The sequence below is a fragment of the Plecotus auritus genome (genome assembly GCF_963455305.1).
Source record: "Plecotus auritus genome assembly, chromosome: 9".
In the NCBI taxonomy this organism is placed as follows: Eukaryota; Metazoa; Chordata; class Mammalia; order Chiroptera; family Vespertilionidae; genus Plecotus; species Plecotus auritus.
The window spans coordinates 115,128,103-115,143,882 of NC_137783.1; the positions used below are offsets into that span (position 1 = coordinate 115,128,103).

A 15,780-nucleotide genomic window follows, 5' to 3' on the forward strand; every position below is an offset into this window, starting at 1 on the left:
ACTATTTGAGAGATAGGGCACTTGAGTAGAGAGAGATTAAATTGCATGCCCAAGGTTTCACAGGCACTGCTACTACTGCAAAGACAGCAGATTAGTAATTATCATGACAGTGTCAGTGATAGTATGAAAGCTTTTCTTCGCTCCTTGTCCACTTATGTAGCATAGTACTACTCTAAATGGCTGAATGGCTTTCTGAGACCTTAGTGAAGAGCTAACATGATTAAGGAGAATTACAATTTTGAGGCAATAGGAAAAATGGTATGTTCATTATGGCTTTCCACATAGTCCAATGGAAGAGCATGCCAAAGCTTAAGGGGGTCATCTTTAAACACACCTTGTTGTAGTCAGCTCAGGCTACCATAACATAATACCATAGACTGGGTGTCTTAGACAATAGGCTCTTATTTCTCATAGTTTTAGAGCATCTAAGCTCAAGATGCTGGCTGATTCAGTTCCTGGTGCGGGCTTTCTTCTTGGCTTGCAGATGGCTAACTTCTTGCTGTGCGCTTGCATGTTCTTTCCTTGGCTTATGCATGTTTATGTGGGGTGGGGGAAGAGGGAGAGAGAGGGGAGGAGGGGGAGAGAGAGAGAGTGAGAGAGAGAGAAAGAGAGAGAGAGAGAGAGAGAGAGAGAGAGAGAGAGAGAGAGAGAGAGATCTTGTGTCTCTTCTTATAAAGGTACTGATCACTGATCCCACTGGGGACACAAATATTTAAGCCATAGCACACCCATTCCCTGGACTTTCTCATATTTTTATCCTCTGGGAAAGAGAGAGAAACATCTACTTCAAAACTTCTCAGTGCAAGCAGACCACTTCCAGTGTTGCCATGGTGGCTAAGGCTACCACTTACCCAATGAGCTGCTGCCTCTAATGAAATCGCACCAGAAGGAAGAAGGATTACTAAATTAGACCAGATTGTGCTGAATGGAAATAATATAACAATGCTGGTTCCTGGAGGAGAAGAATCTGAATCTGAATGGATTCCCTTAATTTATGCTAGTTTCTGTTTTGTCTTATAATGACAACAAAGTATAAATTTATTTTTTTAAACCTTTCAAGCCCAGCCAGGGTGGCTCAGTGATTACGCATTGACCTATGAGCCAAGAGGTTGCCTGTTGGATTATCAGTCAGGGCACATGCCAGGGTTGTGGGTTGAATCACCAGTAGTGGATGTGCAGGAGGCAGCTGATTGATGATGTTTCTCTCTCATCCATGTTCTATTCCTCTATCCCTCTCCCTTCCTCTCTCTAGAAAAAAACACACAACAATAACACAACTTTCCATGTCTGGATTATATGAAACTAAATTTCTCTTTAAAGGGGAATGCTTTGAATAGGCAATAAATAGGCCATCTTTGTAAATTAATCATGTTTATCATGGAAAAAAAGAACAGTTCCTTGAAGATGGAAATAAAGGTGTTTTTTGTTAAAATAAAAACATTTCAGTACAAGTTTTCATCTTCATTTAAGAATCTTACATCTTATTCGTGAGGTTTGATTTTGTCTTAAAATCCATCACCCTTCTTGCCCCATATCTAAAGGCCTTCTGACTCCTTCTTTCCCTCTGCACTTGGGATCTTTTGCTTAACGTACTCTGGAAATCCCCAAAATCTATGGATGTGGTAACCCCAATTCCTGTTTTTATGTCCCCCACTTTCAATGATTTTTTAGAGTCCTAATCCATTGACCTTGTCTCTACTGACCTGCAAGTCTGAGCGCCTCTAATCCTGTGAGCTACGCCTGGACCCAGTGCCTCCTACTCATGGTGATCCTGTGATTCTCCTTCCTACTAACCCCTACCCCTACTCCTACTCCACTGGTTTTGAGGGCTTCTCCCTCAGTGACCCCAACCCAATGATATTGTAATCTCCTTAATTTTGATCCCTCCTTGATGGCAGAAAACCCAGTTCCTACCTAGTCTTTCCTCTGTTTCCATTTATTTCGTGTCAGTTAAAAAAAAAAAAATCTCTTCAGCACAGCAGCACAGCCTCTGAATCTCGTGTGTGTGTGTGTGTGTGTGTGTGTGTGTGTGTGTGTGTGTAAAAGACATTTAACTATAAATTCGAGGTGGCAGGAAGAGTTGGGTGGGAGCCAAGTGGCCACATTTTGGGGCCTCTTCTCTATCTCTTTGCCCTCCTGGGCCTAGATGTAACCTCCTCTTGGAGGTGCACCTTTGCTGGGACCTCTTTCAATTACAGGTGAAGGAGCTGCCCACAGATTTAGTGTTCACCTTGGATAGGTGCTTCTAGTTATTTTGGATCTCCTCAGGGTTCAGCTTGAGGACATTGACAATCTGCTGTGCATCCTGGAGGCTGTCTGGAGAGGTTAGAGGGGCTGCAGACTGGGGTCAGGCATGTCCCGGGGCATCAGCTGCTGCCCAGCTGGCTGCTCACTTTGGCTTCAGGATTCTACAAAGGCCCTGCTCACCACCTGTGCCCCCATCACAGTGGTCTGGGTCAAGTATGTGGCTGATCCTTACAGGGAAATCCTCGATGGCAGCACCACCCAGCATTTTTTCCCCTGAAGACCACATAGTTCCATGCACAACAGAGGCAAGGTGGGCATCTCCTTAAGTGTGTGTGACCAGAGGTTTTGAGAGGTGATGGAGAGAAACCCAGGAATGAGTTGGAGACATATGGTGACCACTCTGTCTCAGAGGCACAGGCTCTGGTCTAAATCTGATTTAATAATCACACTGCTTAAATGTCTGAGGAATTTATCTAAGGTGATTTTTATTTATAGTCAACAACTGTAGATTGAAAATCAAAGTTAATATATGGCACATGATCCCTCTTAAAGGCCATTCTAGATTCATTAAACAATAACAAAAGAATTCATCAGATGTTAATTGAACATTGCAGCTTGTAGAGGTGCCGTCATGTGAGAGCCATGCACCATACTACGCAAAAGGTTCTGTTTTTGTCACCATTTGAATATGATCATATGAGGAGGTCCTTCCAACTCTTACTGAGACTATTTTCCAGAGAACGAAAGGGAAAATATACTGCTCCAGAACACCTGTTTCCTTTATAATTTTTCTGTTCAAGGATTTCTTTTGGAGACTGGGTCATTTGACCTCGAACTGAGAGTATGCTTGAAGTTCTTTGGGGATTCAAAGCAGAATCAGAACTATCCCCCAGCTCTGAAGATGCAAGTTTTTGACTGCTGTTCACTGTCTGTTTACACTGGCTATGGAGGGATAGAGAGTGTCTGTAAAGGGAAGACATGGAAGCTCTTATGTCCAACATGAAGACATTTTCTTTGTATCAAGATTACTTTAAGCCGAAACCGGTTTGGCTCAGTGGATAGAGCGTCGGCCTGCGAACTGAAGGGTCCCAGGTTCGATTCCGGTCAAGGGCATGTACCTTGGTTGCGGGCACATCCCCAGTGGGGGGTGTGCAGGAGGCAGCTGATCGATGTTTCTCTCTCATCGATGTTTCTGACTATCTATCACTCTTCCTTCCTCTCTGTAAAAAATCAATAAAAATATATTTAAAAAAAAAAAGATTACTTTAAGTCATTAGCTTTGAGAACATAGCATAAGTCATTGTTTCAGAAGGTGTGGGTTTGCAGATTGGTGATTTCTTTCCCCTCTCAGATTCTTGGTTACCATCAGAGTTTTTCATTTCTATTCTGATCATGATCCTATGACTCATACAGTGTGAAAAGACACAAAAGTGCCTATTTTGGAGATCAGCATTTCCTTACATTTTAGTATATAAAAGAGTATCTTATTGAAATAATCAGAATCTAAAAACTATATATTCTTTGCTATTTTATTCTTAAAGGAATAGTTTTTAAAATTATGAATGGCATAATGAAATCTGACCCTTGTTGACAGCCATGATTAAAGTGGCCCTTCTTGCCTGCTCATAAGCCTTGTTCCAAAAGCCAGGTCTTCTTAAGCTTTTACAAATACCAGGCTTTGAATACCTAAACTCTTATGAACCTTTTTTTAAATTTTTTTAATTTAAGCGTGGTATGGGGAACTGCCAAGATGCCAGAGAAGATGAGGGTGATACTTACATGAGAAAAACAATAATTCAATTTCTATTTTCTATATTTGCTTCATAGTGTTTCCTGAATTGATACAGGCCCTGGTCAAGTCAAGTGTGTGTTATTATTTCCTAGAACAGAATATGTTTAAATATCAGTATGCTTGGGAATCATCTTTCCATTAATATTTTTCCATTCAAGGGTTAGTAACTTTTTCTGAAGATTTCAGAGGCAATTTTAGCATCCAGCCAAGAACTGTATATGCAATTGAAATTTCATATAGTTAATCTATAGTAATTTGTAACTATGTATAAAGTTTTTGATTTCCCTCTATGAAGACAACTTTGTCTGGAACTTGATAAAACATTATACATTTTAAAATAAAAAGCATTCTGAATAATAGCGTAAATATGAAGTAGGAATTTTAAATAGATATTATTAGATTTTTATTATATGTTCATATATTTTAGCAATTTGTTTTTCAACCAGAAGGAACTGAGATAAAGAAAAAGGAAGTCCTTTTAACAGCAAATCTTAAATTCTTTTTTAAATTCTTTATTGTTTAAAATATTACATATAGTATTACATATGTCTCCTTTTTCCCCTCATTGACCAATCCCTGACCTCCCACATCCTCAAGCACATGCCCTCATCCCTCTCCCCTAGTGTCTGTGTCCATTGGTTATGCTTATGCATGAATACAAGTCCTTTGGTTGATCCCTTATCCAACTTCTACCTCCCCGCTGCCTTCCCCTGCCTTTCCTCTGAAGTTTGACGGTCTGTTCAATGCTTCTGTGTCTTAAATTATTGAAATGTTAATTGATTTATTCTTAGCCGTATCATTTGAAAAAATGGAAATAAAGTTTCTCATTGTGAGGAGGAGGTATTTTAAGTTTGTTCAGGTACTGTGACTCTTGTGTAGATTCTGGTATTGTTTTGTGGGCATTGAGTATTATTGCTTTTTCAAGTCATCAAGCACATTTTGCTTTGTGATTTTGGTCCATGCCTGAGGGATTTCAGCTTTACCTGTAAATTTTTTCTGGTATTTTTCTTCTAGGTTTGATCTGAAGTGACAGACAAACCATTGCCAATATGTCTGGGTGGATGTGTCTGGGGTAATGCTCCATGTGGCATATTCCCCTCCTGCCTCTCGATAGTTCTTATATGGGATTTCACGACCATCCTTCAAAATAAATAAATGATCACTTGCAACCAAACTAGTACAGGAGTCAATAACAAAGTGGTCTGTGTTAACCCATTGGCCTCCACGGACAGCCGAAGGACGGTGGAAAGGAACACTGTGGTCTCCGTCATGCTTAGGGATTGTGTTTGTACAAATTGCTCCACAGAAGGGACACTGTTTCCAGCAGCCACAGAGATGTTCAAAGAGTATTTTCTGGATTTCAGGAACCTTGTCTTCTACAGGCTTAGCCAAATATATCATTTCTACTGTCATCATTAATTCATCCAAAGGTTCACTCATGGCTTTTTTGAGAAACTCAATATCTTCTAATTCCTGGTGTTCAATGCTTATCAAGTCTTTTCGTGGAAAGTTCAAGTTACTCCCCAGGTGATCACAGAACAAATCCAACCACCCAGACACACTGCTGCTTTTATCTTTGGCTATTGCTGTGGATTCATGAATAGCTGAGAGGATGGCATTCTTGATATCACCTATACTTATTTTTAAAATAGTCTTTATTTGGTTATTTTGTTCTGAATAATATCTTTTAATATGGGTTTGAATGTAATTCCTAAAAAATGATTCTGGGTTATGAAGGTACATCCAATAATCATTAAAATTTTCTTTTTCTGCCAGGGAGATAAGAATGTGTTTCTCCAGGTTAGCCCTGTTTCCATTGAATGCTGGGCATGTAGCTCGCATGTTCCCAGCAATATTAAGGGTCATTTTTTCCAAAATCGTGTCAGAGACAGCAGGAGTGAGTTTTTCCCACAGAAAATCAACAAATGCTGTGACGGAGGTTGCGCCTTGACAAGAGATCTTAAAACTCCTGAGGAAATCATCTTTCTTGCTTTCCAAGTAACTTACAGGATCATTTGCTCTTTTGAATGCCATATGCATCTCCTTAAAATTCTCAGATGCTCTTTGGAATAAACACAAAGATAAGTCAATTTTGTACTTACTTGTAAATGTGTATCTGTCTTCAGTGGGTGCAGATTTCACCTCCTCTTCTATTATGTTCAGGATTTCATGGAAATAACTTCTATCGTAATCACATTGTTGCCTCTGAAGGGTTTTAATAGTTTCAGTATATATTGAAACAATGTGGTCAGTAGTCCTATTTATGGACTCTTCATCATGTACTTCTAAGTTCCTTGTTAATACGTACAACCTTTTGCTCATTTTGACATGTTCTTCATAATTGACTTCAAACACCTTTCTAGACTTTTCCTTCACTCTATTCACCACATCTTTCTCCTTCTTAAAATATTCCAAAAGGATGTCTTCAGAATCCACATCAATGTTTGGCTCTGTGACTGGAGGGACAGTTAAGGACACACCATAGACCCATTTTTCCCAAACTTCATTGAATTTGACATGCAGCTCTTCCTCACTTAGTTCTTTGTCCTTTAGAGTTAAAGCCAATTCTCGGCTTCTTTCCAGTAATTCTTTTTCATAACTTGACTTTTTGTTATCCAGTATTTCTTGATTCTTTTTATAACTGATAAGTCCATCCGCTTTATTTTTGCTCTCAAAAATAAGTGCCTCTTTAAGGTTTATTAGTTTATTTTCAAAACTTGCTTTCCACTGAATCATTATTTCACTGTCTGGGTCTTCATTAAAATATTTTTCCAGTTCTTGCTTGATGGCTTTATATTTTTCAGTAACTGGTGCCTCAAGTGTGCTTATTGTCAGTTCCTGGATTTTGCCATTCTTAATCTGGTTGATGAGCTGGTTCTGCAAGGCTAGCATATGACTCCTTAGCTCCCAGGTCCAGTGGTTATACATGGTTTCCAATTTGCTCATGGCCATGACCTCTCTAGTGTTCCGAAAACTGAAAATAAAGTTCTCACTCACTAGGGCTCTCCACAAATCTTGAACTCCCAATTTCACATCTGATATCTTCATGATGCTTCCCCTAGACTCCTGTTTGGCAGCCATAAGAATTCTACTTTTCAGATCCTGGACATTGTGGCTGTAGCGAGGATTAGGAGGGGCCATTGGGGGATTGCCATCCCAGAGGTGAGCAAAGTAGTAGACATGAGTGTTGACATCAAATTTAATGACATCACCAAAGCGGGTTACATCTGAGCACTGTTCTTGCTCAGCTGCTATTGCCGCCATTTCATCTAGCCTCTGTTCTAACTCCCTTCTTCCTTCCATAGTTTGATCTTTAGCTGTGACTTCCCCCACATTCTGATGGACAAAAAGGCAACTTGGGGAGATCTTTACTTGTTTCATCCTCAAAAATGCTTGAACCACTATTTCTAGAATATCTTGCATTTCTGACGGATTTTCTCCAAAAATATTGATCAGAGTCAAGTTTCCAAGTCCAATGACAAAGGTTGCCAACTCATTGTCACGATTTTTGGATTTATTGCTGAGTTGTGGGGCCCGAAGGCCTTCTGTGTCCACAACAAGCACAAAGTCAAAGCCCAGTTCCTCTCTGAACGTCTCCTCGACCTTCAGGAGCTGCATGTAGGCCCCCCGGGTACACCTCCCAGCACTAACTGTGAACTGCAGCCCAAAAAGTGCATTCAGCAGAGTGGACTTCCCTGAGCTCTGCAGGCCAAGGATAGAGAGAACAAACAGCCGTTTGTTTCCAAGTTTCTCAGAGACCTTGTCAAAAAGAGCTGCCACCCACTTTACAGGCACATATGAAGCATCCCCATCCATCAGCTCAATGGGAACACCAGATATCATCAGATCTGCAGCAATCTGGGGAAGGGAGAGATAAAGGATATTTTTAGTGGGGGAAACTTCTTCTAGAGCTTCATAGATCTGGCCAACTTCTCTGAGAAGTTGCTCAATTCCCAATGTGCAGTCACTAATCTCTTTGGAGATAGCTTCTATCTCTTTCTTCCATTGTTGGAGGTCAGTGCTCTTCGGTGCCTTTTGCTTTTCTGTTTGTATCCATGACCACAAAGTGTTTATCTTTTCATTCAGTTTTTCCAAGTGTCCTGCAGTCAGGTTGTCCAAAAACACACTCAGCCATTGCAAAAAGTAGTGTGTGGTTTGAGTTTCAGAATGATTTTGGAGAATTTCAAGGACAGACTGCATTAATTCATTGAGAGGAAAGGCTCTGGTCAACTGTTGACTCCGTATTCTTTGCTTTTCTGTCTCAATCTCACTCTTGTGTTGTTCAATGCTTCGATTCCCTTTTTCTCTTAGATGATAGAGTTCTTTGTCCATTTTACACCACAGATGCCATAGGTGTCCCTGAAGGGGTAATAAGTTTTCCTTTACTTGAGATATATTAAATTCTCTCAGTAGAGCTATTAGGACCTCTGCCTTTTCTTTGGCTTCCTTGCAGTTTCTCTGGTCTTCATCGATAAGGAATCCTTGCTTACGAGCTATTGGGGTACAGTCCTCTAAGCTGAGAACAGTGTCTGAGAGCTCCAGCAAGTGTCTGATTGTAGTAACAAGCTTCTCTGTTAATTCTGCTTCATTTCTGTTCCTGATTCCAATTACGACTTTTTGGCTAGAATTATTGTCCATGTTTTTCTCTTTGTTATCAACTAAACAGATCAAAGGTCTTGGAGACTGACACAGATCACAAATAATTTTTTGGTTTTCTTTATTGTCAGAAGTTGACATCAGGACGACAATGAGAGAAGAGACCTCCTGCAAAAAGGTGAGTTGCTTCTTATGTTCCTTCGCATCTCCATGAAGATTGGTGAAGGTCACACAGTTGTAAAATCTGTCCTCGTCTTCCCCCCCAGGGCAGAACCAGCAGATTTCCACCACTCCCCCCATCAAGAGACAGTCTTTGGTGCTCCCTCTGCAATGGCGGTGGAAAAAGACATCGTGTTTACGTTTACTGAGAAGACAGTTCATGATCTGAGATTTGGAAGCAGAGAAGCCATTTCCAACTCTTATAAAGGACACAATGGGGGTAGAGACATGACAGATCCGCTTATTCTTGTGATTGATCTTCTCCTCTCTTGGGGATTTCCTTGCTTCCTGCCAACTCCTTCTAATCTGACTGAGAGACCAGAGAGAGAATTCAATTTGAGAATTGCAGGGATTAGGTATGAGAAGAGGGAGTGCAAACTGGCAAATGGAAAGTTTGGACAAAATATACTGTCTGGCAAAATCATCTGCACAGTGAAGAATTGCCATCTGAATATCCATAGGGTGAATATGGGGCCTAGGATTAGAGGGTGAAGAGTTGATTGGAGTATCCCTGTCTTCAAACAAGTATTTATATGGGTTAAAAGCCTCATTGTCCTTATTTGAGGCACTTGGATTGACTTGATTCTGTGTGTTTCCATCATCTCTGAAGACCAGGTATCTCAGCCCATAATCCAGAACTTGTAGCTTCTGAAGGAAATATAGGGGAAGCTCCCTTTCAGATCTGGGCTGGCTGTTGTAGACAGAAGTCTTGTTGATCAGATGGAAGTTAGTTCTGCTCATCTTTTTTGGGTAGAAATGTTCTAAGCCTAGATTATGGAGTAAATCTAGGAAGGCTGTATCTTTAATGACTTCCCCTTTGATATTATCATTATCATGTGGTTCATGACGTTCTTTCCTTTCATGGAAAATACTTTGCAAGTTTTTACTTATACCATCCATTTGTAATGAAGAGATGGTGGCATCATAGTTACCATCAATGAGCAATCTTAAGTCTTTCTCTAGGTTTTCCCAATCATAGTCTGCTCCAGGTTTGGAGAGGACGTGGACAACTTCTTCTGACAAAGATTGGCCAAGGAGACACCTTATTAATGCCAAGCGTTGTGTTTTCTCCTCTGGAGAAACAGCCATGACTCCAATGGTAGCTGTCAGACCTGTGAGCACCAGGAATGCCTGAGCTCTGTACGTGCAAATATTTTTGAGCTCCTGGTATTTATCTTGGGCAGTTTGCATTTCATGCAGTAGGAAGTCTAATTCCTCACACCCCAGGAGATGCTGAAACTTATTGTTTACCACATGATATCCTGCACCAGCTGCAATGGAAAGTAGCAATAGCTGTGTGTCTGGCTGCTCTATTTTCTGTAGGTAATTCAAGAAGTAGCCGAGAGATAAACTGACCTCACAAGTGGCCTTTCTCTGAACTTCCTCCATTTTTTCGGCAGGCCCAGATTTCGCCTTCACTTCCATGAGGTCATTCTTGGTTTCCTTTAAGATTTTAATTAGTTCAGAAAATTGGGAGATGTTGATGTGTTCTTGCACTGACTTTGACTGGAAGACCCACTCCATGATAGAATGAACCTGAGGAAAGTTATTCACTCTGTAGATGTGAGGATCCAAAAGGCTGCGCAACTGAGATTTAATAAACTTAGTTTCATAGATGGAAGAATTTTTGTAAAAATTAACAGTGTTTACCAGAAAATTCTGCAGACCCCAATCTGTGAGGCATATGTTAATCCAAGTGTCATAACTGTTTGTTTTTTTACTCAATATTTGCATGAAATTTATCAGTTTTTTAAGCTGCTCTTCGGGGTCAGATACCTCCCAGGATTTCACATCCTCTAGGGAAACCCCAGCCTCCTTCCCAGAACTCAGTATTTCTTCTGCATACTGGATCTGGGCAGGGATGCATGTCAGAGCTTTGTAGCTATCATTCAGTAAGCTAGCTATCTGACATGGATCCTTAAAATCACGTCTGTGGTTGGAGAGGATGATGTCCCAAATGGGCACCAGCTGAAGTCCCCGGTCGATGACACTCCAGGTTTGATTACTAGCAACTAGGCCAGCTTTCCATTGGAGAAAGCCATTTGCTTCTGGTGGGCCACCTGTCTGGGCCACAGATAATTGAACTTGGGTTTGGAGATTTTGGAAGGTTGTGCTTTGGGTGGAAGTTTCTGAACTAGAGTCTGAGACATCCATACCTGCAGCAACCTTCACTCCAAAGCCGCTGTAGCTGCCCCGTATGTAACCATTTAGGGCCTTTGCTGACTGCTGTTTTACTTCTTCCAGCTGCTCACTCCGGAAACCCTCTGATATGGCTTTCCACCTGTAGATTCCTCCAAGGTGCAGAGGGCCTTGGTTGGCATGAGAGCCAAACCTGTGGAAGAAAGCTTCAGTCCTGTGCCTCAGCAAGGGGAGTCTGTCTGTGCCTGCAGGCTGACCCAGAAGGTCTTCAATGCATTTCAGTTCCTGGAGAGCAGCCTTGGAGAACTGGAGCTGATCCATGGGAAAGAGGCAGGAGGCAAGTGGTACATAGCTGAACTTGGTAGAGCAGAAATAGGAGTGCTCAGAACGTGATTGTTGGATTTCCTTGGATTCTGAATGTTTGCTGTGGTCCATACCAGCTTCCACGCTAAATCCCCAACCTCTGCCCTTCGCTGAGGAAATTGCACTGAAGCCCAGCTTCTCTGTCATCCGGGTGAACTTGGATTCTTCTTGAGAAGATGTAAATTCCCTGGTTTCCATCCGAATGCTGTGCTCAGGGCCAAAGAGTAAGAACTCCTGGGGGACACTGAGTAGCTCTTCTCTCGTCTCTAGAAGGCTCCTGTGAGAGCTGGTTTTGTAAATTCCCTGCAGGGCCAGCCCTCCAGATGCCCTTCTCACGAGATCTCTATCTGGGAGGTTTTGCCTGTCATACAGTGCACCCTCCATGAGGCTGAGTTGTTCCTGCATGTGTTCCATCACCTCTCTTAAGGATTTTTCGGGGGGTGGCCAGTACTCTTTGGGAATCTCCATTTCCTGTATCAGCTCTGCCTCTTTTTTCCTCACTGCCTCTTCTTGTCGTTGTCTCCCTTCTGATTGCAAGACTCTTAGCTCTTGCAGTGCCTGTTCTGCCTTCTTGTGTCGTTCCTTTATTATCTTCACCTGAGACTCCTGTATCTTTGAAAGGCTATTGGAGTTAAGTAGCTTCTCCAGGGCCCTTTTCTCCCAGGGATGTTGTGCCTGGGATTTCAGCTTCTGGAGGTCTTCTTCTTCTATGTGTTGTAAGGCCTGTGCACTGGTCACACCCAGCTGTTCCTGCAGCTTTGGCAACCAGTACTCAACTGCCAGTCCTACTCCTCTCAGCATCTCTTGGAGATCTTTCCCGCTGTTTCCTCTGACAAGGAGCTCATGAGAGGTAGAGTCTGCTGTGTCCATCACTGCGGAAAGAAAAGTCACTCAGTTAGCCTCTGTCATGACCTTTAGAAGTGTCAGCCACCTCAAAAAAATGTAAGAGTACTAAAAATGTAAGTCTCTTCCCTGGCAGGTGTGTTCAATGGTTAGAGCATTAGCCTGCACACCAAATGGTCATAGGTTTGATTCATAAGCAAGGGCTATACCAGGGTTGTGGGTTTGATTAATGCTCCCATTTGTGGTGGGAGGGGTGGGAGGCAACCGGTGGATGTGTCTATCTCACAGTGATGTCTCTCTCATTCTTTCTTTCTCTCTCTCTCTCTCTCTCTCTCCCTTCTTTCCTCCCTCTCCCTCTGTCCTTTTCTCTTCCTCCCTCCTTCCCTCCTTCACTCCTTCCCCCTTCATTCCTTCCCTCCTTCCTTCCTTCCCTCCTTCCCTCCTTCCCTCCCTCCCTTCACACTCTCAGAAAAGCAATGGAAATAATATCCTCAGTTGAAATTTAACAACAACAAAAATATGCAAATCTTTAAGGCTTTCTCATCCTTTTATTTCATTGTTTTATAAAATATACTAGAAGCCCAAGGAGAAACCAAGATGGTGCATAGGTAAACACATGAACTTGCTGCCTCACACAACCACTTCAAAACTATAACTGAAAGACAAAACGGATATCATCCAAACCCACAGGAAGGCTGGCTGAGTGGAAATTCTACAACTAGAAGGAAAGAGAAAAGCACACTGAGACTTAGAGGAGGTGCGGAAGTAAAGTGCAGAGGTACTGAGGCGCAACGCGCGGAAAGGGCTGGCAACTGAGGACGAGGTTGTCTTTTTCAATCGGGAGGGAGACACAAGCTTCTGACTGCTCTGAACTCCAGTTCCGGGCGAGACTCTAGGGACTGAGACTCATACAGGGGGAAACTGGACTGCCTGGCATCGGGCCAGAACACGAGGGAAGCTTTCTCTCAGAGGTGCTTGCAACAATTACCACGAGACACTGAGACCCGAGAGCCTCTTAGGGCAGAACTGATGGTCAGCCATTGCTGTTTGCTTCACCCTGCTGATTCCCTGAGACCCCTCTCCACCCAATTTACAACCCCACCCAAGCTGTGCGCAGAGGCTTTTGCATATGAATGGCCTGGCCTTTTGCAATCTATACCTAACAAGCTGCAGCTGGGTCAGAGAACCTCAGACCTGCCAAAAGAAGGACCAAGGCTCCACAGCAGCTTCCATTGCTTCACAGCTGGGCCTCATCTGGGCACCTCCAAACCCCAAACAAAGAAGAGGAATCTGCAGATCTCTCCGTACCTACTGCTGGGTGGACTCACGTAAAAGGAGGTGCAAATTTAGAGGCCTCCTTGGAAATCCAAGAGCCAGTGTAAACAGTGGTCATAGTGAGACCATCCAGATTACAACTCCTCAGATCCATAAGGGACACACTCAGGGGGCAGACTCAGTGAGCACCAAAGCCCCACAGAAGCAAGTCTTGCCCCATAAGGGTGTCTCTAGCACAGAAGTTCTCCCATCATAGACACAACTGATCCTCACAGCCAATTGGCCTGGAGGTCAATTCCTCCAAGTGATACCAAGAACAATCAAGTCTTAACTACAACAAGACTGTGCACACAGCCCACAAAGGGGTGCACAAATAGTGTACACCTCAGGTAATTGGGGAGGCTGAGCCACTGGGCCCTATAGGACACCTAGCACACAAAGCCACTCTATCAACTCAGAGAAGCAGCCAAAATGCAGAGACAAAGAAACAGGTCACAAATGACAGAAATGGATGAAAGCAAAATACTGGATATAGAGTTCAAAACCACGGTTATAAGGTTACTCAAGAATCTTCTAGAAACTGCCGATAAATTTACTGAGACCTTCAAGGATATGAAAAAGGACCAATAAGAAATTAAGCATACACTGACTGAAATAAAGAATAATATACAGAGATCCAACAGCAGACTAGAGGATCGCAAGAATCAAGTCAAAGATTTGAAATACCAAGAAGCAAAAAACACCCAACTGGAAAAGCAAAAAGCAAAAAGAATCCAAAAATATAGTGTAAGGAGCCTCTGGGACAACTTCAAGTGTACCAACATCTGGATTATGGGAGTGCCAGAACAGAGAGAGAAGATATTGAAAACCTATTTGAAGAAATAATGACAGAAAACTTCCTTCACCTGGTGAAAGAAATAGAATAACAAGTCCAGGAAGCACAGAGAAGCCCGAACAAAAGGAATCCAAAGAGACCACACCAAGACACATCATAATTCAAATGTCAAGAACAAAAGACAAAGAGAGAATATTAAAAGCAGCAAGAGAAAAACAGTTAGTTACCTACAAGGGAGTACCCATAGGACTGTGAGCTGATTTCTCCACAGAAACTATTCAGGCTAGAAGGGAGTGGCAAGAAATATTCAAAGTGATGAATAGCAAGAACCTACAACCAAGATTACTCTACCCAGCAAAGCTATCATGCAGAATTGAAGGTCAGATAAAGAGCTTCACAGATAAGAAAAAGCTAAAGGAGTTCATCACCGAGAAACCAATATTATGTGAAATGCTGAAGGGTATTCTTTAAGAAGAGGAAGAAGAAGAAAAAGGTAAATATAAAAATTATGAACAACAAATACATATCTGTCAAAAAGTGAATCTAAAAATAAAGTGAATAAAAAATCTGATGAACAGAATAAACTGGTGAATATAATAGAATCAGGGGCATAGAAAGGGAGTGGACTGACAATTCTCAGGGGGAAGGGGTTGTGGGGGGTGCAGGAAGAGATTGGACAAAAATCGTACACCTATGGATTAGGACAGTGGGGGAGGTAAGGGCAGAGGGTGGAGGGGAGCTATGGGGCGAAAAAAGAGAACAACTGTAATAATCTGAACAATAAAGATTTATTTTAAAAAAAATATATATATATATATACTAGAAGCCCAGTATGTGAAATCATGCGACCCTACCCACCCACCTCACCCGCCCACCTGCAGGCCACCAGACTTGCTGCGATTGGAGCCAGTGGGCTGAGCTTCGTGAGCGGCACACCCTGCCCCGCCACCACAAGCAGCTTGCAGGCCAGGGGGTGGAGGGAGGGGGGGTGGGACCGAGAGGTGCTCCATGAACCTCCTGGTGACAGGTCATTTGGTCGTTACGGCATTACGGTGTTATGGCTGCTTGCTTTTTATAATATAGATTAGTGTTTTTTAAAAAATTTGGGGTGTGTGTGTGTGTGTGTGTGTTTGTGTGTGTTTGTGTGTGTGTATGCCTCCACATGTGCACATACAAGACATCTTTGTGGGTGTTCTCAACATGGACTGCTTTTGTCGTTTTCAGGATAAGTGGCAACTTAATAGCCTGGCTTTTGTCAGTTCTTTATAAACAGAATCAATTGATTGGAGAATATTAAGCGGACACCAATTACTATTCCTCAATTAGTTCCTATCAAACCTGTGTTGAATGGTTCCCGTATTCTTTTCGCCACTTCTTGTGCCATTTTATAACATGTATTTACTCTCCTGTCTTTTAAAATACAGTTCTTGACATCAGCGTTATGGTGCATAAAATGTTTCTCTTTTTTTGT

At 42.2% G+C, this 15,780-nt stretch overlaps 1 protein-coding gene across 1 annotated transcript in view; it reads right to left on the reverse strand.

Annotated features, from left to right (window-relative positions):
- Window positions 1-4,550: 4,550 nt before the first annotated feature.
- The window catches only part of LOC308234751 (interferon-induced very large GTPase 1-like), a 30,398-nt gene continuing 19,168 nt past the window's right edge, over window positions 4,551-15,780 (reverse strand). The window contains exon 3 of the mRNA XM_080643052.1: window positions 4,551-12,228. Within this exon, the coding sequence (XP_080499178.1) occupies window positions 4,949-12,226 (7,278 nt within the window). The 5' untranslated portion in view covers window positions 12,227-12,228 and the 3' untranslated portion in view covers window positions 4,551-4,948. The remainder of the gene's footprint in view (window positions 12,229-15,780) is intronic.